At 41.9% G+C, this 25,131-nt stretch overlaps 1 protein-coding gene across 2 annotated transcripts in view; it reads right to left on the minus strand.

Annotated features, from left to right (window-relative positions):
- Positions 1-8,648: 8,648 nt before the first annotated feature.
- The window catches only part of TOX3 (TOX high mobility group box family member 3), a gene marked incomplete at both ends in the record, with an annotated part of 97,862 nt that continues 81,379 nt past the window's right edge, over positions 8,649-25,131 (minus strand). For both annotated transcript variants that reach the window (XM_080936885.1, XM_080936884.1), the window contains 4 exons: positions 8,649-9,353; positions 13,028-13,108; positions 14,788-15,015; positions 18,905-19,174. In XM_080936885.1, coding sequence (XP_080793011.1) covers positions 8,649-9,353; positions 13,028-13,108; positions 14,788-15,015; positions 18,905-19,174 — 1,284 coding nt within the window. The remainder of the gene's footprint in view (positions 9,354-13,027; positions 13,109-14,787; positions 15,016-18,904; positions 19,175-25,131) is intronic.

Raw genomic sequence — 25,131 nt, forward strand, 5'->3', positions numbered from 1 at the left:
GCACACACCACAAATTACAAAAGCTACCACTGAAGCCATCTGTTCCCATGCCCTGCTGTCCCTTGTTATGTTTGGGAACAAAAAGCTGTTTATGAACACAATTAAAAGGAACTTTTACTTAAAACTTAATAGAAACTTAACAAAAGTGAGTTTTCTTTGGAGTTGTTTTGAGGCGTGGTGGGACTCAAAGAACACCCCCTCACCACATTCTATTAGAAAGAATAGTAACTAATAACCAGATCTTCTAAATTCACCATCCCTTCCCAGAAAGATTCATGTAAGCATATGCTGATGTGATATTTGTCACATTTAGGACAGTCTAATTCCCTTTGCTGGTTTGAAAAAAACTAAGCACCTCCTCTCCCCGACACACACACACACACACACACACACACACAGAGAGAGAGAGAGAGAGAGAGAGAGAGAGGGGTGCTGTAATTTCTATTTTGTAAATGCTAAAATATTGGTGCCCACATCGCCCCATTGCTGGCTTCTGAGGTCTCACAGGTGACTACAAACAGAGCTTGCTACCGAACCTGAGGGGAACTGGTTTTTACCAGTTGAAGAAAGAGAGCCTAGACAGGGTTTGTAACTCTGCCAAACCTTAAGTAAGTTTGTAAACATCATCATAGAATATGCTACGATGTTTACATCACATCTTTTATTATCAAGGACTACTGTGGAAGCATGAGCAGAGCCTACTTCTTAAAATGTTTTCACATAATAGCTGTGGCATTAAATTATACAATACTAATTGTGCTAACTGTACCAAACCCCAGTCTGTTTTACGACTGCTTCTCACGCTGAGCTCGCAAACTCTACACAAACACCATCTGTATCAAACATAAAACTCTTAGCTACCCTAAGAACACAGGCTTACCAAGTAGCTTATTAATTCTGCGGCCAGCCAGGTTCATGGCTGATGTTTGTTTGAGTCCCTACCAGCTACCTCACCCAGGTGCTGTGTGTGCTCTGTCTTTGCCTTACCGGCTGGGTGCCAGGGCAACAGGGCTCCTTGCAGGCACCATGACCCAGGTGCCCCGAATGCTGGCCCACATTTGCACAATTTGTTTTGCGCTGAATGCATTTTGTTCTGCAGAGTTTGCTAATTTCCTGCCTTTCAGGAGGTGGGGAGGGAAGAATTCAGGGAGATAAAGTAGCCAACAGTGGTACTTCCTCAGTGTCCCTTTGTGGAGTGCTGGCAGACCTCAGATGGAGCTTTTTCTTTGCCATAAAAAAATTATTTTTTAAAAAAGGGGTGGGATAGCTCTTAAAACAAAATTCTGAAGTTCTTGTCAAAGACAACTAGAAATTTTACTCAAGAAGCTGAACCAGATAATAACAGTAAAACGCTTGCTTTTTTGTTTTTTTTTTTGTTTTTTTTTATTTGTTTTGTCCAACGGACACCCAGTTATTTTCTCAGCACCATACAAATGTAGACACAATCTACAAGTGAACAGAAACATCTTAGCAGGAAGTGAATCAGTTGAATCCACCAAAGATCAGTTGTACCCATTCTCACATGCACTGTTTGGATTGGCCATTTGTGTCTAGCAACTGATGGAGCTCAGACGACTGTTTCTGGGCTTCTGATGATCTAGGAGCAAGTAACGATCATCAAACTTTAGTATATTTAAATCTTGTAATGTTTCACTGACAGAAGTCCCCATCACCCTGCCAATCAATATCATAGGAGTTAAGGGACTTTGGGGGGTAGGAAGGGTTGGAGAGCCTATATAGAGCAAAGGCATGGAATCGGGTTCTGCTTTGGAAATAACTTTGGTTGGACTCATGTTTATTGGCCAGACGATTGTGAACATCGTTAACAAGTTGCCAGCTAGGTGTGTCAGCACTTGGGCATGGTTTATAAAAATGTTATTATGGACAAAATACTGCCTTTTCTTCCAGGTAACTGTCCCAACATTCAAAGACGGATGTCTTAATTTGGCATCCAAAAGCACACAAGAGGTCAGACTGTATGTAGGTAATTTCCTCAGCTGCTGTCATTTGTCCCCAGGGGCTCCACGTGCTCAATACCAATTACAGAGGAGAGGATTAAGAACAGGCAGAAAGGGGTGAGGAGCAGCTCAGCAGGTCTGAGTAATTTGGAACTAAGATCTTGTGTCAAATTTGCAAATTACCAATTAAGGCAGGTTTAGGACATGGCATCATTTTCGCTCACTGTGACAAAGGGAAAATTAAGACTCTCTCTGCCCGTTAGAGGGATGACAGCAGTGACATATAACAAGAAATGTTATCAAAACGCATCGCTCTTGGTAACAATATCCTTGGATGCAAGGCAAATGGATTGGAAAGGAAATGTAGGGCAGAAATCTGAAAATAAACCCAAGACCCAGATCCCAAAATAACCACTCTGTTATTGAGTCTAGCTAAGTCACTCAAAGATCGGGCAAGTGAAAATCCTGGGTATTTATTTGCTCACAGAATGCTCATGACTGGTGGTCCATATCTGTATGGTTAGAATTCCAGACTACCCAATCTTGGCAAGCAGCCAGTTACAAGGTACTTTTATGTCCTTTATTTAAAATCAAGACAATAATAAAATTTGTTGACAAGAGACATATATTGCATTTGACAAGTAGCTGTGTCAAATCCCCTCCTACCCAATAAGAGCATGTATTTCTCAGAGATGTAGTGGAAACTCATGAAGGGCGGGATAGGATGCCTGCTGCACCATTGCCAGGGACACAAACTCCCTCTACCATTTCACATTAAGCAGATCAATTCTCTGGGCTCCTTAAATCATGCATAACAATCCACATCCTCCTGACTCTCATCCTATGCCATCTTCCTCAAAACTTCCTCTTTCTCATACACGTGAAGCAGTATATACTTTGCCTAGCCATCGGCATGGTACCTAGTGACCTAAAACTTGAACACAAGTCCAAGCCATTTGCCAGAATACAAAATAATGACAGAAAGACACCATGGTAGCGAAAACGATCAGAATGGAAAGTATTCACACCAAAATCAAGTGCCATGTGGCACTGGGCCCCATTGAGAACATGGGTTAGGTGGCACTTGCTCTGGCTTGCTGCTTGCCTAGCCATGGGGAAAACATGGATTAATTACTCTGTTTAGTGTTGTGATGGATTTCTGTCACCCATTTACATCCACAAGCATCCTACACATGAATACACAAGCACACATACAAATGCCACGGATATTCAAGTCCTCGAAAGCAAATAAAATTAACAGGACCCTAGAGTGAGTTTCCTCTCTCCTTGTGCCTGTGCCTCTTGTAAATACATAGGGAATGAAGCCAGCATGCCTTTCTGTGCCTCGGTTTCCTGGTTTGTTACATGTTAACTCCCACCTCCCCTGGCTGAGAAAAGGAAGAAGTTATTCACTGTAAACCACTCTGGAAAGTACAGCATGCTATACAAGGGCTAGAGATAAGGAGGTATTTTACAAGAGAGCATCATTCATTTGCTAAGAGGCGTTCACATGCCAGACTTTGCCTGTGAAGGTTCTTCTTTGAAATTAAACTGAGACTATGACCAACACCTCCTGCAAACCTAGTGCATTGGCTTCTTTTTATCCTCTGTCCTGTTGGAGTTCAAGCTCTGAGAGGGACTTTTCCCCAGCAGTGAAAATAGCTTTGTTTGTTTGTGTGTTTGTTTTCTTTACAGCAGACTCAAAAAATATTCTCTCTTGATGCTAACATAAAGATAAGGCCAGTCTACTATGACCACCAAGAAAAAGGACAAAGCCTTGAGGATGGGAGGATGAGACATTGTGGAAACCCAAATATTGAAGAACATTCTCAAGTAGGGATTTCTCTTTCAGGTTTACATGTCAACTGGATCTCGGTCTTTTTGTATTCATCCGTGCCTTTCTTGTGTGAACACCTTCAGAGCCCAAGTTAAGCAATTCTTCAGCAGATCATCAACAAACTCCCTCTCCCGGACTTGCTTTTGCTCACCTCTGCACAAAGAATGTATTTCCACATCTGTTAGCTACTCTTCCGCTGCGTTCAAGTGCCTATATTGTCAACTTGAGTCTTCCTCTGCCCTCTCTTAGGCTGGAGACACCTGCTCTTCTAGGTCAAGACTTCTGTCTCGGCTTCTGACAACCTACCAACCCCTAAGGCAGCTCCTAAACACGCGTAATTTCATGCAGCTTTCTCTATTACTCCTTCCCAATTGCAATCTCTCCCTTTCCTAATGAGAATTTTCATTTTCTCAGATTAAAAAGAAAATGGCACACTTTTGTTTCATGTCTCCTGTTGGCACACCTCATCATTCTGGGTGGTGGTACCTTCCTTGCCCCAAGGGGAGGGGGAAAGAAACTCTGATGAAGGATGGCCTGTTATGAATTTTTTTTTAAATCTTTATTAGGAAAAATTTCAAATATATACCAAGTAAACAGAAGGTGCTATTTATCTCTGCGTCTCCTTTGGGACCCATCACAGGGTTCTGCATGTTGCAGAAGTAAATTTAAGTAATTAGGGCCTAAGGCAAATGGAGCTGTCTGCCTGCATATCTGATTCCACATCTCCCAGGTGGCTTAGTGTTTCCTCAGTAACATACACAAGCAAACACCTGTAGGCTTGCAGTCTACACAGACGGAACTCAGCCACCAGCTTTAGCATTCAGGGGACATATGTATCCTTGAGGGTTAGTTTAAAGAATATAGACAAAACCAAACCAAACCAAACCAAACCAAAACAAACAAACAAAAAAACATGTGGTTAAGAATATTTTCTAAGAAAATTCAAGTTCAGTTGAGTAGCACTTGTGCAGCATTTGTGGGACAACCTACGCTTCTGAGAGGCTCTGCTGGATCAGAAGTGTAGGTTTCTTTGCTGACAAGAAGTCACCACTGCTATATTCTAGTAGGCCCCCCAACCTCAGATTCCTATGCCTACTTTAGAATTTTCTTTTAACCTTGAGCTGACTTACTCATTAATTTCCATGTTTTTATTCTCTCTCCCTACCCATGTGTGCGTTTGTGTTAAGGAGCAATGAATTCCTTAAAGTGTGTGTGTGTGTGTGTGTGTGTGTGTGTGTGTGTGTGTAGCAATGAAATCCTTAAAGCAAACAAGAATTCCAGAGTGATGGGTTCCACATCCATGCTGTGTCATATGCAATTAACTCAAATGGACTGTATAGTCCATTATTCTGTTAGTGCACGGAAGATCAATAAACACGGGGAAAGATCCACCCCAGCTCTCTACTTTCCCATCCAATTCTGCTAGGGCTGAGCCGGATCATGCTACTGTGATGTGTACGCCACGGCTAAGGCAGGCAGGTGGTGCATAGACACCATTCAAACTTGGCCTATTCAGTCCCAGCTCCTCTAATGCTCCATTCATGCATAGCAAAACACCATCTGGTCCTATTTTGCCTCCAGCAATCACAGCTGACCAAAAAACGATAATAACAGCTGTTGCAAAACAAAAGCCAAACAAAGAGGGTGGGTGAGGGGAGGAAAGGTTAGCTTGAAGTCCGGAGCTGAAAATGCTCTGTGAAGTGAGGGCCGGGGAAGAGACCATTCAGAAGTCTGGAGCCCGCTGAGTGGACAGCGAAGGACTCCTACTTAAAACTTGAGATATTAATCCATCTGTCTCGGAAGCCTTCAGACCGCCGTCAGGTGGTAATAAATTGCAGAAATTATGCTGCAGGAAGGCATTTAAGTTTCTGTTCTTTGAGTCAGGAACTAATGACCCCATGTCAGCTGAAAATGAAAAAGTCCTTCTGCTCTTTCATCAGACGGCCATACAGGTGAACGCAGAAAGGGAACTCGGTGTCCCCACAGAGGGAAAGAGACAAGGAGTGTGTGATGGAGACAGGGTATGGGGATAGGGAGTCTCAATGTCTGTGGAACAATTTGAGGGTCTACACAATCAGGTACCATGCTTTCTCCCACAGGTTTTCATTGCCCAGACTTCTTTCTGACCTACTAAAGAAAGAGTTGGGTACCAAAAACCTTAAACTCAGAGTCAGAAACCAGCCACAGAGAAAGCTTCAATTTAGACATAAAACCTGTTTTAAATATACAGGTTTGCTTGGTGGTTGTGTTTTAATTGCAGAAATTTATCTTATTCTTGCCCTGGAACTGACCAGAAATAGCTTTATATAATTTGATGAAATGGGATAAAAATCTAAGATAAAAAAGACAAAACCAAACAAAAACCAACCTCGGGTAACGGCTGTGACAGATCCAGCCTGTAACTGCAATCAGTTGCTAACAGACTTCACATGCAATTAAGACTCATCACTGCTGACATTTTTTTTCCCCAGCAATACTTCATGGGTTTTCAAAATGACAATTATAGAACTAAGACACAATTACTGTCACATGTAGTTTAGCAATTAATGTTGAAGACATTTGTCTAAAGGTCCCACAACAGAATATCAAATGGTTCTTAGTGCTATGTAATGCTGGGTCCCATTCACAAAGACCCTTTGAGCACTGGCTCTGTTCCTGATGGTCCTGCTGCAGGCCGACCACTGTGCTTGGGAGTACAATCATCTCCTTGTAGATGTGGTGAGGCATCTTTCTAAGACTGTTTGAACCCTGATACCTGTCAACTAATACATCTTATAAAAAAGCTTCAATTTAGACATAAATTTTTCTACAGCAAGAAACCTATAAATTTATAATTAGAGTATCTCGCTGTTCAATATTTGTACATACGACAGAGCAGGAGAGGATTATGAAATATTAAAAGCAAGATTCATTATTCATAACCCACAACATACAGTAAATATTCTTTGAAGTATGACAACTTTGAGGAATCCCTATTCTATTATTTTTGGACGTCTTGCACACAGGAGCAACGGACACTGTCACCCTCCCCGCATTCTTTTCAGATTAGGATTCTAGTCAGGCTTGACACTTGCTGTTCTTAATTTTCATTTTATCATAAGCAGTTTAAGACTGTTGCCAGTGGTAATTTGCAATTTTTATCAAGACCTCTTCATTACCGCTTCTGACAGGACAGATGCTGTAATTAATCATGCCAGACAACTGGGGATCGTGGTCACGTAGCTCTCAGAGAAGCCACCACAGAGCAGACAAGAAGTGGAAAATGGCCACCAAAATTCTGATTTAAACCTTAAAATCAGGATCCGCCATTTATTTTAATAGCTGAACAGGAGACAACTGTTTTTTCTTTTTTTCTTTTTTTGCTTTATATAAATATCTCTGTAGCTCATCTGTATTTTATTTGTAAATTATCTGTATCAAATTCATATCTTAGCAAAAACAATAATTACAAAAAATATTCCTGCCTTTTCTTCTGGGCTCTGGGATTTGGATGTAAAATCCAAATTCTTGCTCATGAATGGTGTACTTCGAGATGAAAATGGAGGAGGATGCAAAGCCCAGGCAGGGCTGGTCAGTGCCACGTTCCCCGACTTAACGTATTCAAGGGACCAAAAGTAAAATTTGACATTCCATTTTATTTGAAAAGTGAACAGGGTCCTTGCTGTTGCATCAAAATACAGTCCACAGAGTTTACTGAAATGTGTTTATTCTATAGCAAGATAAAAGCATTTTGTTTTAGTTAAGCAAAATACAAACAACTTAATTGCTGCTATCGTAACTCATAAAAAAGTATAAAACAGCATAAAAACACAATAAACAAGGTAGCAGTGAATGGTTCATGTCACCAGTGTTTACGTTAAAGCCTCGTTTAGGAAAACTTTACAACACATGATATGAAAACTTACACCTTGGAAAGAAAATATTTACAGTGATTATTTCGGATGTAGTGTGCCTTTTAAATATTCCATTTTCTACCGGTATTACATCATAATAAAAACTCTTGCTCTTTCTTTTTAAATCTTAACTTTCGTAATAACTGTTTTCATTTAAGTGCATTTCCCTTTTAAAAATACAGTGTTTTTATTTTTCCAAACGCGTCACTCAAAACACGTAATATAGTATTCACATTTCTTCTAATCGGAATGAACGTGATGGGCTAACAGTGGCCGTAGATACTGTCACAACATATACCACGGTTTGATTCAGAGAAGTCATGGATACAAAGAAGTAAGGAAATAAATCAATCATTGAATCTAATCACTTGCATTTTTTTTTTTCTGGAGAGATTTTGAAAAAAAATAAGAGCTTTGGCAAAAAGTCTGTGATTTACATTATTTTTTTTTTCATGACAAAAAAATGCCATCAACTATTCACATCATACAAATGTTTGTATGACACTGGGTCTTCATATGTCAGGTAGTTACAACTGTGCTTTGTACTTAGTTATTTATTTTAGGGCTTCAGAAGTCCAAACAGCCTGGAAGTGTGATTCACTCACTTCTGGAGAAATAAGGCCATCTTTATTTTCTATGACTCGGCAAGGCCAGTCCACAGTCATCCGTATGTCCCAGGGTTCACTAAACGGGTGGATTCACATATTGTAGGAATAGCCTGAATAAATAAAAAGGCAGCACATGACAGAGCGCAGCTTTTCTTGTTTAAAAACAAAGTGATGTACAGTCGGCTAACAGACTCTTCCCAGCTACACTGAAGTTCTTATTGCCTATCTAATAGACACTTGAGGGGATCTTTTGATCTGTTACGCATTGTGGCATAACCAGAGTCAGCTTACAAGTTCCGGTCGGTACACCTTCCCTCCTGAGCCTCACTCAGATCTGCATGCCTCGTGCACCTTAGAAAATACTGACCTGCGGTAATACTTGAGTCTGTGTCTGCGATTGGATTTGAGGCTGGTGCTGCTGAGAGGCTGGCTGGGGGCTGCCAATGGCGGGGATGGGGGATGTGATCTGTGAGGTGACGGGCGAGTGCTGCCGAGGAGAAGGCTGAGACTGGTGCTGCATGTGCTGGAGTTGCTGCAGCTGGAGATGCTGCTGCAGCTGCTGCTGCAGCTGCTGTTGGCTGATCTGTTGCTGGAGATGCTGCTGCTGCTGCTGCTGCAGGTGCTGCTGCATGTGGTGCTGAAAATGCTGCTGCTGCATCTGCTGCTGGATTTGCTGATGCATTTGGTGCTGCTGCAACTGCTGCTGCTGCATCTGCATCTGATGCTGCTGGGTTTGCACCGAAGGGCTCACCTGGGTGGAGGATGCTGAGCCAACCATGGTCGTCCCCATGGAGCTTATCAGTGGAGCCCCAATGTTCGAGGGCATGTTGGCTGCAATGGTGACTGATGTGACAATCTGGCTCATGGGTAGTCTCATGGTTAAGGGTTTGGGGGCAATCGACCTAGGGAGCGACTGTGGGAGAGTCTGAGGTGAGGCTGGGACTGTCCCATGCTGAGACAGTGATGTGTTCAGAAGGAGAGAGGATGTCAGGTTGGTTGATGCCAGAGTCTGCTGGACAGAACGGATGGTCTGGGCTTCTGCGGATTCAGCAGCAGCCTGCACATAGAGGGACAAAGTTCCAGAATGTTACAGTCTATAAACATGAACTATAAACCGACTCAAAAGCTAGCCACCGTCATTCACACTGCACCATCTGCAAGGCCTTTGCCACGAGACTGTCTATGCATGGCCTGAAGGCAGAGTCAGCTCTGCTCTACTCCACTGAGTCTGGCTGGTGTGATGCCTTTGCTTGGTCCCTGGGCTGGGATGACAGTGAAGCTGTCCCAGCTCCAGGCTGATGCCCTCAGGGATCGTCCACCACCCTTCCACTCACTCTCTCTATCTAGAGCTACCACAGAAACACAGAGCCATGGCCCCGCCTCACTCAGCAGCCAGCCCACTGTCTGCATCCAACTGCAAGTGTGCAGCTCCTTCAACCAGACAGAAGAGCAGGGCTCCATCTGAAGGGCTAGTCAGCTACCTGGCTCTCTGCGATAAAGCTTATCTTTGTATGTCTTTGGTGTCTGTGGTTGGTTGTTACACACCATTAACTGGAATCAAACATACCTGACATACATTTTAAAAGCAACAGTTCTTCATTCAGCCACTCCAACCTCCTTTGTGAAGCAACACATACTGAAAGACAGTGGCCTACAGCTCTACCAATGCACATCTCCAGATCTTTGAGAACATCTATTCATTCATCACTTCCGTAACACGGCACGGGGTGATGCCGAGCTTGCAGAGAAGGCTGTAGTATGAAGAACCATTCAGGCACTATGCTTCAGATCTGTCTCTGGTTCTTGGGGAGTACTTTGGAACTAACAAGAGATGCCGCCAGAAATCCGAACCACTAGTAAAAGTCCAAACTCCACCTGCATAACTACCTCAGTGACCACTCAAGTAGATGAACACTATAACTACATTCTTCAAAGACACCAAATGGAAGCAACTCGGGACTTGAGAAGTTTCAGGTTTGACAACCATTTTCAAAGGCCCCTAGACTTTATTGTTGCAGTCACAGATGAAGAGAGACCATTAAAACATCATACAATGTGATAAATCATTAAAGGGTGTTGATAAATCAATTCCAGTTTGTGCCCAGAACACAATTCTGCAAAAATAATTTCTTGTACACATGCTGGAGAGGTTTGAATGTTTCACCTTAAGGAAACTTTCACCCTTTATTTTTCATAAGATCAATTTTCCTACTTTGTTTGCTTTACTGCTTTTGGTGGTGCTGGTGGAACCCAGGGTCTCCTATATGCTAGACAAATACAACCATCATTAAACTATCTTCCCATCCTTTAGGATTTTTCTTTGTGTTGTGGGGAGGGGTCAGCAAAGAAGACCATAGTACAACTGATAATCATGAGACATCTTTAGTGATTTTAAATATTTTTTTCTGCATTTTTTGTGACTCAGATATGTAAAATTCTGCTACTCGAAAGAACCTGAAAATGGCCTCATATAGAGTCACCCACCCAGTGTAGCTGGTGGTTAGACACACCTTCCTTAAGCACCACTCTCATAGGGCCCCACTCTCTTGTATAAAAACCCAGTGCAACTGAATGTTACTGAGGGCCCCATTCTAAAGGCTTAGGGTAGACAATGTTGTAAGTGTGCAAAACTATCCTTAGAAATTTTTAGCAGACTCACAAAATAGAATATGCACCGTTTCATAATATAACTTCATGTACTCTATTAAAAAATCACCAGGCTAGTTTTAAGGAAGAAATTGTAATGGTAACTGTTGGCACTGGCCAGTGGCACCAGGGAGCTTTAAGGTGGCATTTTGGAGGTAAATGAAACAGGGTTGTTGACTGTGGAGGCACCTACTAGATTTACTCACTGAAAATCTAATTGTAAGCCTCTATTTACTGCTCTGAAGATTTAAACTCAGGGGACAGTAGAGTTAAAGCTTGGGGTGGGAGTTCTGGGCTCTGCACACAGGTGTGTATTCTGGGGAGTATGATTCAAATCTGCTCTCTTCTCTTTCACTGTGGCCCTCACAGTTGAAGATTAAGATCTCTTGCCTCCAAAGTCTCATTGACCAGATTCTTGTAATTATTCTAATAGGAATTGGTTTACATTGATCTTCATCATGAAGGTAAGTCTGGGAGTCTTCAGTTGATTATTCTTTTAACTTGTGGACTCTCATACAGAGCTGTTCTTCAGAAGAGTGGAAAGTAGTCACCCTGTGTCATTGGATGCTGTCTACTAGGAGCTCTGTGTCCTGGCTGGAATTCTTCTGAACATGTGCCTCAACCATGACTTTAGTCTCTTTCACCTATCTAAAAATGAATCCAAGTGCACTAAAGTACATTTGGAAATAGTTTGGAATCCTGACTCTAGTCACAATATTTAAAATTATTCCTTCCAAGTAAAGCACAGACCGGAAGGTCCTGGTTGTGGCTGTTACTTCCATTTGAGATAGTAGTTCTTGGTTTAAATTCATGTGGTCAGTTGCTGACACCATCACTCACAGAGGTCACCGGCTTGTCTCTGGGTAAGCCAACAGCAAACTAGTCCACCTGAGAAGCACACACTGCTACTCTACCTACTATTGCCAACCTATTGATCAACCACACTTCTAGGTGGTTGCATACACCACAATACCCATAGTCCACACAACCTGCTTTCCATCCACTGCACATCTGAGTTCAGACTCAGTGTATTTTACAGTATATGTCTTTCAGAATTTCAGAAAAGGGATGTTGCTATTGACCAGATAAACCTTTTCTTTCTTTTTTTCCCACTCTTTCTAATGAGGTGGGAAGTATCCTAAGAAGTGTCAACAAAGACAGGAGGCCCTCTGTGGTTCTGATGCAATGGAGCTGCCTTTGGTGGCTCATCATACAAAGAAGAAACAACTCAGGCGAGCAAAAGAAGAAAGGGAGAAAGGCCTTTCAACAGGGCTTTGAGGCCTTATGTACTTGAGATAATGAAGATAAAATAGAATCGACCTCTCAGAAAAGATGAATCTGGGACAAAAAACCTGCTAGTCCAAATCGTTCACCCTAAAGCCAGTCCAAATTCTAGAAAAGCAAAACCCCTCAGGAACTAAATGGTAAAATAACAGTGTAAGACTGTACATCTTGGTGATGAGACTCCAAGCTAGAGTGGTTGCTTAATATGTGTGAGGTTTTGGTTTAATTCCTAGGACTACCAGTAGATGGACAGACAGAGTGCTCATTCCTCTTGGGTCAATGTAAAAGTGCCCAAAAGCAGAACTGCTCTGAGCTATCAATGCCTTTTAGACCACATCACTGTACCTTCTAAGTGTAATGCATATGCTTTGTGTCTTAGTACTTGGGACATGATTTTCTTTTAAATAATCATGAGGTTTATTTATTTATAAGATGTGAAACAACTTGTCAAAATGTACCACTGTTGATTACAATAAACATAACTACCAGAGAACTCCCGGTATGTTCAAAAATGCCTGACAAGCACACCTCCAGTTTCAAACAGAGGACATTAACCCAGATCCAACTCCCCACCACCCAGAGAAAGAACAATAGGCTATTTAAATGTATCTATATGGCTACAAACACAGATAGAACGAATGGCAAGTCTATCACAAGTTAGCAGTGATTCATCCTCATCAGCTTACAGGAGCCCCTAGTGTTCACAATGTTGGGTGGGTAGAGTCTAATGAGAAGCTTGTAGGGGGGCCAAAACTAAAGTTTCCTGTGCCCAAGGACTGCTCCCACACTTAGCAGACTTACCTTAGAAACGAGGCTGGCCCGGTAGGCAGCCAGGGCCTTCAAGTATTCTTTCTTGGCAGCTTCTGTCTTCCTTTTATACACCTATTAAAATAAGGCCACAATTAGCATCACTCTCAGCCTATAAGTTCTTAGCTATAAACCCATTGCACAAATTAGGTCACATAAACAGAGCTCACCTGTAAACGTCATGCTCCAGCTTTGATTTTTCAAGGGTTTTACACATGCACAAGCACACACGCACACACATAGAAAAATCCATGTCTACCTATACCCAAATCCAGTTTTGATGATAGTTGATGATCAAAGGGGAGAATGATCTCAGGTTGTTACAGAAGGCCCCTTGATAGACAGCCAAAAAGCACTGACTACCAGCTTTCTGCAAATGGCTTCAATTCTAATAAGAACAAGGCTTCTCCATCGGTATCAACTTTCCCTTGCATGTCCTCGTACACTGTACCAGATCTGAGCTTTAATGTCAAACTAGAGGGGCTAAGGGGATGATGGCTCAGCAGATAAAGGCATTGGCTGCTATTCCTGAGTACCAGAGCCCAGGCCTTGGGATCGCCACTCTGGAACTGACTCCTCTAGCCTCTGGCGGCCACACACGTGATGTGGACCTCACACATGGCGGCCCCAGAATACAAAACAAACAAATAAACAAAGTTATTTATTTATTAATTTTTAATTAGACAAAAGAGAAAAGATGGGGGCCTCTCAATCTTGGGCTTCTCTGGGAGAAAAAGGAGAAGCAGAAATCATAAATAATAAAAGATGGTAGAGTGCCAAACTGGAACCCAGGACTTACGGAAGGGCTGGTGCATTACATAAGACTGGGGCTTCATTTCTCTGAAACAGTCTGATGGCTGACTGTTAGAACAAAGTAAAACTCTCCCTTTCTCCAGAATCTGTTAGGTTTGTGGCAGTTGTTTTCTAGTTCCTTAGAATTCCATTTGGGGACAGACGTCAGTATGGGGTGTATGGTAACAAGCTCATGGCAAGCAAACTGGCACAGTCAATACCTGCACCACTCCATTGAACAAGCCGTGCGGGAATGAGTTCGTGATGTGCATTTCTACACACCCCCCCCCCCCGTAAGCATCAGTCTGTTTCATCACAGAGAGGGGTCTGCTCTCCCATAGATGTATAAAACTCCTGTTAAAGGTAATTGGAGTTTTATGCAAGCAGGGAGACCAACCGCAAAGGACCCCGATTCTTCCCTTCATTTGTGTTGAGTAGTTGACGAAGGAGCAGGCCCCTGAGGAAGTATCTCCCACCAGCATAGCAAATCTCTGAATACCTCTCACACTACCTAGCTTCAAAATGAACTTGGAATGAAATTTCAAATGCCCGGTGACAATAATAAGATACTCAGAGGCAGCTTCAAAGTTTGGAAACGCACCAGGAGAGCACAAGAGCTCAGAAAGATGATCAATGGAAAAGCAAGCAGGACGGGCCTAATCCCTTTCAGGGTCCATTCTGAACAAAGGGTGAAAATTCCACATTATTTAAAATGAAAAGATTATCATCAAAAGTTTATGCTTGCAGGCTGCTGGCCGGATTTCTTCCAAGTCTCCTGTGAATGAATTCTGAACATGTACCCTTAACTTGACTAAAAATCAATACAAGTAGAGTTGTTTGGATTTATTTGTGTGTGTTTTAATTCCATAGCTTAGAAAGGCTTTCTTAAGAAGCAATCATGCTAGATGTAAAAAATATTCTGGTAGCTTTTTAAATACATGCCCATGACATGCTTGTCTTACCTGCTTTTGCTCCTCTCCAAGGCTGTCCCACATAGATGCTACAATTTTTGAGACCTCTCCAAAGGTTGCATTGGGATTTTGACCTTTAATTGCTGCCTGTGTATCTCTGAAAAACAGGGCATATGCTGACACTGGCTTCTGAGGCTCGTTGGGATCTTTCTTTTTCTTTTTCTTTGGAGTCTTGGGCTTCTTGCCAGAATCTGGGGCTGTTCTTTTCTCTCCAATGGCCTGAAAAACAGGAAGAGAATTCATTGCCTAGAATGAACTTGCAAAAAATGCAGCAAGACCTACTCCAAGCCACAGTTGCCCTTTGAAGGTTTTGTTAAGCATCATCAACAGATGAATTACCACCAAAAGCGGGGGAGGGGCACACTTGCTTGGAGTTAACTGGACAGCAGAGATTAGCATTTAGAACACTGATTAATGAGACCAGGAAGTAGCTTCAATATATTCGAAACATATGCTTTCCATGGCAATTATGAGTAATGAAAGCCCGAACACTCTGTACCACGCCACACTATCTATGTACACTGCTACACACACACACACACACACACACACACACACACACACGAGAGCAAGACAGTTCACAGTGAGATGGTTTAGAAGGAACACCTAATAACATTTTGGATGTGGATCACATTAGCATATTTTAAACAAGGCCCCCTGCCATAGTTACAAGCCATCTGTATGACTGGTCAGAATTGATTTTTGTATGGCTGATTTTTTTCTCCCCTTTTATAAGGAGGTTGCTGTGCTAATGAGCCTCTGGAAGTGCAAATAGAAATTAGCTGTAATCACTACACTTGCACAATAAAGGAAAGGTCATCTTTATTTTCTAAAATAATAACTTTCTAAAGGACACGATAACGAGAAATATAAAAATGTCAAAACCACTTTAACTAGAGATAGAAAAGAAATGAATACTCATCGTAACATTAACAGCCTGGAAAAGAACACACGTTGCTACTTAAAACCACCAAGACTAACAGGCAAAGCTACAAGAGAGCTATTCATTAGACAAGGTAAGTAACCCAGAGTGCACAGCACTACAGAGAGACACGTTCACAGGGTGGACTCTCAAGAACCCTGTGTATGTCATGAGTAGAGATCCACATCTACACACAGCCAGACTTCCTATTCACACGCTGCTATTTGCTGGTATGTTTACTGTCATGTGTATTTTGCCTGCATGTATGTTTATATACCAACATGTAGGCACTGCACATGGAAGTCAGAAGAGAGCATTGGATCCCCTGGAGCTGGAGTTTTGTAGGTTATGAGCAACCACGTAGGTACTGGGAACCAAACCTCAGTCCTCTGTGAGAACAGCAAGGGTTCTTTTTTTATCACTGAGCCATCTGTAAAGACCTTACCACCTGCTTCTTACTAATCATATGATAGAGATACCCATCCAAGAAGAAAGGCAAATGCTCAACCACTTCCACTTTCTCTGACCTAGGTTACAGTTAGAGTACAGTGAAGATTTCTTTGCCTGTGGTTATCTTCACCAAGAATCCCAAATGTTTGACGATATCACTTTAAAAGCCAGACATGGGCCTGATGAACAATAATTGATTCAAATTTGGATCAATATGGGTTTTTAGGAATGTGAATCTTAATTCAAATATTAGTGGAGTTTTAAAACTTTCCAAATGAGGGGCATTTGGGATTTAATCCAATTGCTAACAGTTCTTAGGGAGGAACACAATAAGCAGCAACCTTTCCGAGAGATTACTACATATTTCAGTCTTTGACAAGCACTGGCTGTCTTCTAGTTTGTACTGGTTTGAGGGGCAGCCACATCTACAAGGCATACAAATGACTCATTTCCTTCCTTTTAAAAGACTGGTCTTTAGAACTTACACAGTTAATCTGGTGATTCTGTAGACCCCATAGCCTTCTCTTTCCCCCCTACATTTTCAGAGTAAGCATGACTTGTTTAATTCTATCCAGTGCCTGAAACCTGGATGGGGAACCAGACCCCTTTCAGGTAGCCACTTAATGGAAGCCAGGCTTCCTTTCTGAAATGCTACATTCATGTGTCCCCAATTTCTGAGGCCTCTCTAGGCAAAACACAATATGTCCTGACCACCATTATGTTCTAAGACTTAACTAGAAAGAAAGAGTCCCACAGTTTAAACAACAAATCAGAATACAAACATCTACAACAAGTTTCATAGTTGACTCCAAAGGGCTGAGAACACTGAAAAGAGGTATATAATGATCATCTTGGCCCTACTTTATTTGATAATTGGCTCTAAAGGTAACAAATCAGTCTTCACACAAACGTAAACTCTCGGTTACAATGGAGAAAGGCAGGGTGGGGTCATTTGGACTGTTTCTGTTTGCCAGGGGACTGGAGTGCATGTGAGTGGAGGGAAGGATGGCAGCTGGATATGCAAAGGCATAGCTGCCTAAGCAGCCATGACCTGCGCCTCACTTTCCTCACCCAGCCAAGCCTCTGTGAAAAAGGATATTAGTCACTCTGCGTTAGCAGCTCAGTACCCAGCTGGGTGCTCTAGACACTGAAGCACCAAACCCTCCACCTTAAATCCCCTCCTTCTGCCATATGGTTTCTACCCACCTCCTATTCTTCCCTTTGCTACTATAATAATGATGCTCAGAGTTCTGGCTATGTTAGGTCTGGACATTGTCCTACACCTGGCCTCCAACCCCAAAGTTTCAGCTCTGAAGGACTGAGCTCCAGTCTCAAAAGTAAGCGCCTTAAAACTTTCCCCATTGCAGGTCAACCCCTCCATGCTTTCTCTTAAACCGAAATCCAATTTATCTCTCCCATCCTATCATCAAATCCTAGCGATTCACCTTCTTTAGAAACATGGGCTAACCTGATATCCTATACCTGTTCCTTCCAAGGATGAAAACTGGTTAGCTAGCATAAAGGTCTTCTCTAGCCAATCTCTATTTCTCTTGACCCTTCCTGTGTACTGTTGTCTACAGACAGCCAGAATGGCGGTATCCATCCAATTATGCCCTCACCCCATGTAAATGATCAACCCTCATTTACCACTGGAAGATGACACTGTACAGCCATGCCATTTCTTCTATTCCTGCCCTCCCCTATATCAAACTTCACAGCACTCATAATCAGTCACACAGTTCCCACTGTTTTTCATTTTCCCCTGAACTTGAAGGTGGCCTCTCTCTTCTGTCTCACACACTTTTATGCATCCTCTCAGACCTCAAATACAATCTTCTCAGTAAAGTCTTTCTCAACTCACAGACCAAAGTGACGATAATCTCTGCAGTGGCGCCAATTATGACACTAATCAGACCTGGAACTAGATTTAACTAGTTCAGAACTAGTTTTAACTAGTTCAGAACCAAGGAAGGATTCCTTTGTCTGTCTCTGTCTCTCTGTCTCACCCTCCCACTTCCAGTGGTGCTGAGCATTGAATTCAAAGCATTTCAAAAGAGTAGAAATGCTCCCAAGCACTTAGCTACATGACAGCTTCTTAGAAACTTTTACACCAAGAAAACCAAGAAAACTGACAAGCATAGAACAGGTCCAAAGCACACCCCAAGTAGAAGCAATATGAGTACTTGTGCACCACCACAATGCTCGTTTTCATTAAAGCTATCCATTTGGCCATTCAGGAAAGTCTGCAATCTATGACATTCAAAAGTATATTATACATGAGAAAAGCAAAGCACAGAGGAATTCAAATCCACCGAGTGGCCATCATTGAGATAGAACCCCCCTGAAGTGTAGTCACTCAACAAGACAGGTGAATCTTGCTCTTATCAACCACAGAACGAGAGCCTTTAGATTTCTCAAGAGTCTAGAATATTGGAAACAGAGTACAGGCCCTTCCACCTACAGAGTGAAACAGTTAAGTCAAAAAATACTTAATGGGTGTGCCTAAGGTCTTCTAGCTCAGAGACCTGGTCTCTCATCCTAGTCTTCTCTTTCATTACTCTTTCACCAGGAATCGTATATGAACGAAAGAAATAAGAGCTTAAAATCATTGTCAACTAAAAGGTGTGTTCAAATCCATTAAGAAAGGAAGGTGATTCCCCCAAATGCAAACTCTAGCATGACCAGGGACTGGCCCAGCCATCAGCTCAGCTCCATAGTAAACCATCAATAACTTACTCTGTTTGCTTCATCAGCATCCTCTTCATTGATAGAGCTGGAAGGAGAGGGAGTGGCTGATTTGCTTGCTGGAGGTGAAGGAGATGTGTGGGGCACACTGGCTCCTCCCAAATTTAAGCCCAACTGTGCACTGAGCTGAGACTGGTTAATGGTGGTCAGTTGGGCAGGAGGCATGATTCCAGAGCGAGCAGCATCCGTCATATGGACAAGTGACCTCATGACCAAGGACGGATCCTGGCGGTACTGTGACACTTGTGTGTGGCTCTGATCCTACAAAGAGTAAGGGAGAAAGGGATTTAGTTTTTCAAATACTGACAAACTTGCAAGGTCAGCAACCCTGTAGGTGAGTCAGACCCATCTGCAGCTTTGCTGAGAAACGTAGATGCAAGCCACAAAGATGGAAGGCCAGAGCACAAAATGCAAAGACACAACCCAGCTGTCCTGCTATGGGACAGTTGTTAGATGACTTCTGTATAAAGACAACTAGCCAAAACCCTTTAGGGGTTCATCAGTGAGTCTATGTCCTTCTTACACTGGTCCCATGACTCACCATGTAGGAGGAGGGTTCATCCTCCGCTGAACCCCATGGAACCGCATTCCCACCAGAAAGTGGCCAGAGACACGCAGTTCTGTGATTGCACAGAGCAGAATCTGTTTGCATTGGAGAATCCTTCCCATGTAGTCTGGTGTTAAGCAGAGTCATCATAATTCTCAGTTACACCCCGAAGGGCATCTGAAAGTCATTCAATGTCTTGGCTCCCACACCAGTGCTTTCAATTAAACCTATTTTGTTTTCGTTTTCTTTTGCTGAGCCCACCGTGATTTAATGTCATAAAACTTCTAAAAATATTCCAGAATAGCAGGTGGGGATTTCCCCATCAGCATTATTTTCCTGTGAAAATTATTTCCCTGACTTCAGAAGTAGCCTTCTCTGTTTGGGGAGTCACACAAAGCCACTAAAGCTATTGCTGCCTCTTTCACTTTGCTTCCCTTTTAAAGACCAAAGAAGGCAAAGTAAAGGCATGCCTTTCCAGCCACTTCTTGCAGACCTGTCCTTTGGAGTAAGTGAGGTTTTACTAAAATCTAATTCTTTTGACTCCCCAGTGACTTGGGATCTCATTTTATATAGAAAATGAAGGATTCTTTACTGTTTCTCTCTCTGGAGTCTTTTTGGTAAGGCTTCGTTTTTTTCTTTAATTAAAAAAAAAAAAAAACCAAACAGTAGGTTGTCAATAACTACATTGAACATTTGGTTTCTTAATTACATATCGCCCCTGTCACTAAAGAAAACGCTATGTCCGGAGAACAGTGGCTGTGTATAGGATGGCCTCCCTACACAGTGTTGGCAAGCTTAGGCTGTATACTAATTGATCTATGGCTGGGTTTTTCAATCATGGACCAGGTAACTGGAGGTGTGGATCGGGTCCTCGGATTTTGTGGCACTTCCACAGCATCCTCGGCTGCCACCCACTAGAACTGAGCAGCTTCCCTCCCTTCTAGAAATGGTTTCAGGGGACAAAATCACTTCCACATAGTGACATCTAAGATGGTAAAAGGTAAACCGAGGTGTATCTGTAGAGCAGAGTCTGTTTTTACCTTTTAAAAAGTGAGCCCACTGTTACTAAGGGTCACATTGTAAGAGACGGGGTGAGAACAATGAGACTGTTCCAAACGTCTTCGAAGAATTATAAAATAAAAGTATCGCTAGAAGACTTAACAGACAGACGCAAGGACTGAAGCAGGACTCAGGAATAAGACAGAACAGAAGATAACACAAGATGGTTAAACCAAAGTAACTGCTAGATTTGTTTGTTTTGTTTTGTTTGAAACAAGGCCGCACATAGCTCAGGCTGGCCTTACATTTTTGACATACCCAAGGCTGACCCTGAAACTCTGGATTTTTGTTTGAAACAGAGTCTCATGTAGTCAAGGTTCACCTCAAAATCACTATGTAACCAAGGCTAGTCTTGAACTCCTAACCTTTTCAACTCAGCCTTCAAGGTGTTGAGACATTTCTCCTCTTTACAAGCCCTGAGCTACTGGGCAGATTTCATGTTCTTCTGAGGGTCCAGCGTTATCCAGTCATTTGCCCTTCCAATGGTACGCACCCTGCACACACATCTTTCTGGTATGCTTTCTAAATCTTTCCAGACTTGCCTCTGGAAGTTTTAAAGTTGTTCTCAAGCAACGTTGGGAGTACAGTTCAATACAATGAATTCTGATTGAGCACTAATGTCTTAGTTAGCTGGTATAGCCATGTGAACTAATATTAATTGAGCCTGGCTTTATCCTCCACAAAGGAGACACTTGATTCTCATTGTTTCAATGCCTGTGAAAATCGGCCCAGATAGATACTTATTGAATGGCCCCCAAACACAGCATTTTCGATAGCCTCTCATCAGCAAAATGATGTCTAGGAACCAAGCTCCTCTGGCAGAAGCCACCTGCCATTCACACCTTTATTGTGGAGCTGGCTGCTAGGGGGCTAAAAAGCAATCTTCCCTGCATGTTTTCTGGGTACTAGGATCTAAGCTAAACTCAGTATGTGTTTCTTAACTCAACCCCTAGGACTATATAACCAATAACTATATGTATTGGTTATTGGTACTATTGTACTATTGGCACTATTATTATATCAACCCTTAGACAGACATGAGTGAGTCTGTGAGCCTCTACTCACTTTCTAGTGATTCTTGCTCAATAGTAAAATGATTCTCTAAGGAGTCACAGAGCCCAAGGGACACACGGTGCAAGCAGCAAAAGAAGAGAATGGACCCTGGGCTCTCCACACCACCATCCATTTTAACAAAATCATCTTCATGCACATTTGTTTTCTAAACTGAGGTCTCTCATTTTATTTCATTTTAAAAGACAGTGCTCCTTTGCAATCAGGGAATTATGTGAAGAATATTGGTGGTGAAGCTAAGTTTTTCCCAAAATGTTAATAATCCAAGAGGTTACTGGTTCATTTTCCCCCCATAGGACAAGATACCAAGAAGCCCCTAGAATATATTCAAGAAAATTCCAAATCATTAGGATGTGTCAACATTCCTCAGGGCCCACAGTCACCCTACTCACAGCTTCCTTCATTGGAGGACTATTATATAAGACTATTGGTCAGAATGCCTGTAGACTATACTACAAAAAGTATATACTGCACACACTATATAGCAGTCTAGAGTATATACTGCACACACTATACAGTCTAGAGTATATACTGTACACACTATACAGTCTAGAGTATATACTGCACACACTATACAGTCTAGAGTATATACTGCACACACTATACAGTCTAGAGTATATACTGTACATAATATACAGTCTATAGTATAAAGGCTTAAGCCTCAGTAGGGCCACCAATTATTAACAGCTCCTCAGAAGAACTTGAGCCTCAAAACCTCCAGTCATTTTTCATTTAAAAAGTAATTATTAAAAGATATCTATAAGCTGGGATGTAGCTCAGTACTAGAGGGCTTGTCTACTACAGGATTGGTAGTACCACAGTTTCTAATCCCCAGTACCACAAAACAAATGGATCTTAGGACTTCTTTATTTATGTTAGTTCTTGAGCATTGAATTATCAATATTTTAAGACTCAGTTTTTAGAAACTAGAAAATCCTTTAGATATGCAGCAGAGGTTAAGGATGGCTCATCTTATTTACTTCAACAAAGCACAGGTCAGAAGAATCTCTATGTACTTCTCCAAAAGAGCTCATAGTTTTTCCCACTAGGAATGAGATAATAAGGAAAGGCATAATCCCAAACAATGCCCAAAGAAATATAACGTTTTTATAAACCAATAAATAATAATAAACCCTATAAAATTAGGTCTTGAAAGACTTGCCAGCGGTCAACTTGAACAGGCAACATATGCATTCTAAGAGACTGCTACAAGCAATGAGGGTTGAATGCTAATAACTTTTGCAGCATTGCTTGTTCATATATTTGTCTGTTTAATTTTGTGTTGTGTTTCTGACTTCAAACCTAGGAGCTTTCTCACACTAGATAAGAGTTCCACCAGCAAAACATAGGTAGTGTTCATTCAGCACTAGAGAAAAACTTGTGTTTCAGGACAAGAGACCTGAATGCACAAGTTGAGGGGGACAGCACAGAGCATGCTCAGAGGTGCTCAGGGCAGGGTTAGTCAGGAGAACAGGAGTGGACAGAGGGCAATGGGTCAGAGTGGACAAAGTCAGAACACTTCTCTGACAAAGGGCGCCCAGAGCTAAGGTACAAAAGGAGGCAGAAATCAATAGCCAGGAAGAGGAGCAGCACACAGCAAACAGAGGTGACCTGTGGAGGTGCAAGGGACAGAGCAGGATATGCAGACTGGATGCTGCCAACACAGGGCCAGGAGCAGCAGGATCCCTAGGCTGCAAGACAGAGATAATGGCTAGAAAATGATGGATCTGACAGACTGGTCTAGGACATCTGGATGGCAGCATATAAGACCCAGCAGCAAGCTGCTGGTTGTTCAATGGATGCTCAACAGTGTGTTTTCTACCTAGTGGGATTATTCATTCTAGTAAATAAGAACTGACCACTCCTCAAAGGCAGTCTCCCTAAGTCAATTCAAGACATTCAGTATACATGTGTAGGTGGCTACCTCAATCTGTGTTTGAAGATTGATAATTTAAGGATTAATATTCAACTGTAGAAAGTCTTCAGGATGAACAAACTTGGCTCCTCTTGTTAGCTACCTGCTGGCCTGGAAGTACCACAATATCCACATGCCTCCCAACAAAAGGCCTACTGCTCTGAGGGTTGCTTCTCCCTCTTCCCCCCCCCCCCCCCAAACAGGAGTCCAGGCAATGGCTATTTCTGACAGTAGTCCTGTGCTTATTGTCTGGATCCTTGACTATTGTTAAATATTTATCATTTAAGTGAACAGTTTTTGAGACTGATTTTTATTATTTAAATTGTGTGTGTGTTTCAATACGCATATGAGTGCAGGTACCTGGGGGTGAGCTAGAAGAGAGCACTGAGTCCCAGGGAGCTAGAGTTCAAGCTTTTGTGAGCCATCTAGTGTGGGTGTTGAGATCCAAACTCTAGTCCTCTACAACAGGTCTCCACTGAGCTGTCTCTCCTGACTACAAATCAAACTGTTAAAAATGTGGATAATTTGTATTACTAAAAAAAGGTCTCGTCAATAAAATAAGGAAAGACTAAGCCCACTGTTTGGTGCTGAGCCAAACACTGGGTAAGTACCAAAAGGCAGAAGAAACAATGTGGGTCTATGAAACCTGGGACCTGCCTAAATTAACAGCACAAGGTCTGCTTTCCCTTATCATAGGCAAAAGAAAGGTGTCAGAGGAACATTATCCTCTGACAAAAGGTTCTCCTTGATTTACCAACTCCAAAAGACAACTGAGAAAACCCTCCTGACAATGTAAGTCCCCACTATAGAACCATGATTGCAAATCACACATAGGACTTGGGGGAGGGACGGATAGATACAGTGTGCTTTCATTTCCTGAGCAAGGAAAACTGAAGTCACATTCATATTTAAATCTTTTTCACACATTAAAGCATTGATCAGCAACTTCTCTTGGTACAGAAAGAAATATCTCCCCTAGTGTTTTTCCCAAATGTAAGCTATATGCTTTTGAATTTGTCTTTTTAACTTTAAATATTACATATTATCCTTCCATTTTAAATCCATACATTCATTAAATGGTGCTTCCTCCCATCTCTGTTGATCTCATTGTAAAAGGCATTTTAAATTTCATATGTAAATGCTTTTATGTGCCTTCTATCTGCATTGTTGAGTCAATATTTTCTATAACGACCCAGCATCATGTTCACACTGGAGGACAGCATCCAATTAACAAGCAAATAATCCAAATATGAGACAGTGTGACTAAATAGATTTTCACTGAGCCAGTTTTTAATCAATATTTCCTGAGAACCGGAATAATTAAACAATTACTTGTAATAAACATTATATTGCATCAAAAATACCAGAGTAACTATAAATATAAAATATAGGCCAACAATTTTATGCTCAATTATTTAGTCATGTCCTATAGCAATGTTAAAATTTTGTTTATAAATTAACAACAATCTAGCAAACCCTAATGCTGAGCCAGTAATATGTCTAACCCCTAGACCATGAAGCGAATGCCAATAAGTAAGCCAATGAGAATTACAAATTCTACTACTTTTATTTGGAGATATTTTTTCCCTATGTTCAGTTGTACGTCTGTGATATGGTGGGGGAGGG

This window comes from Micromys minutus (genome assembly GCF_963924665.1).
Source record: "Micromys minutus genome assembly, chromosome: 24".
NCBI lineage: Eukaryota > Metazoa > Chordata > Mammalia > Rodentia > Muridae > Micromys > Micromys minutus.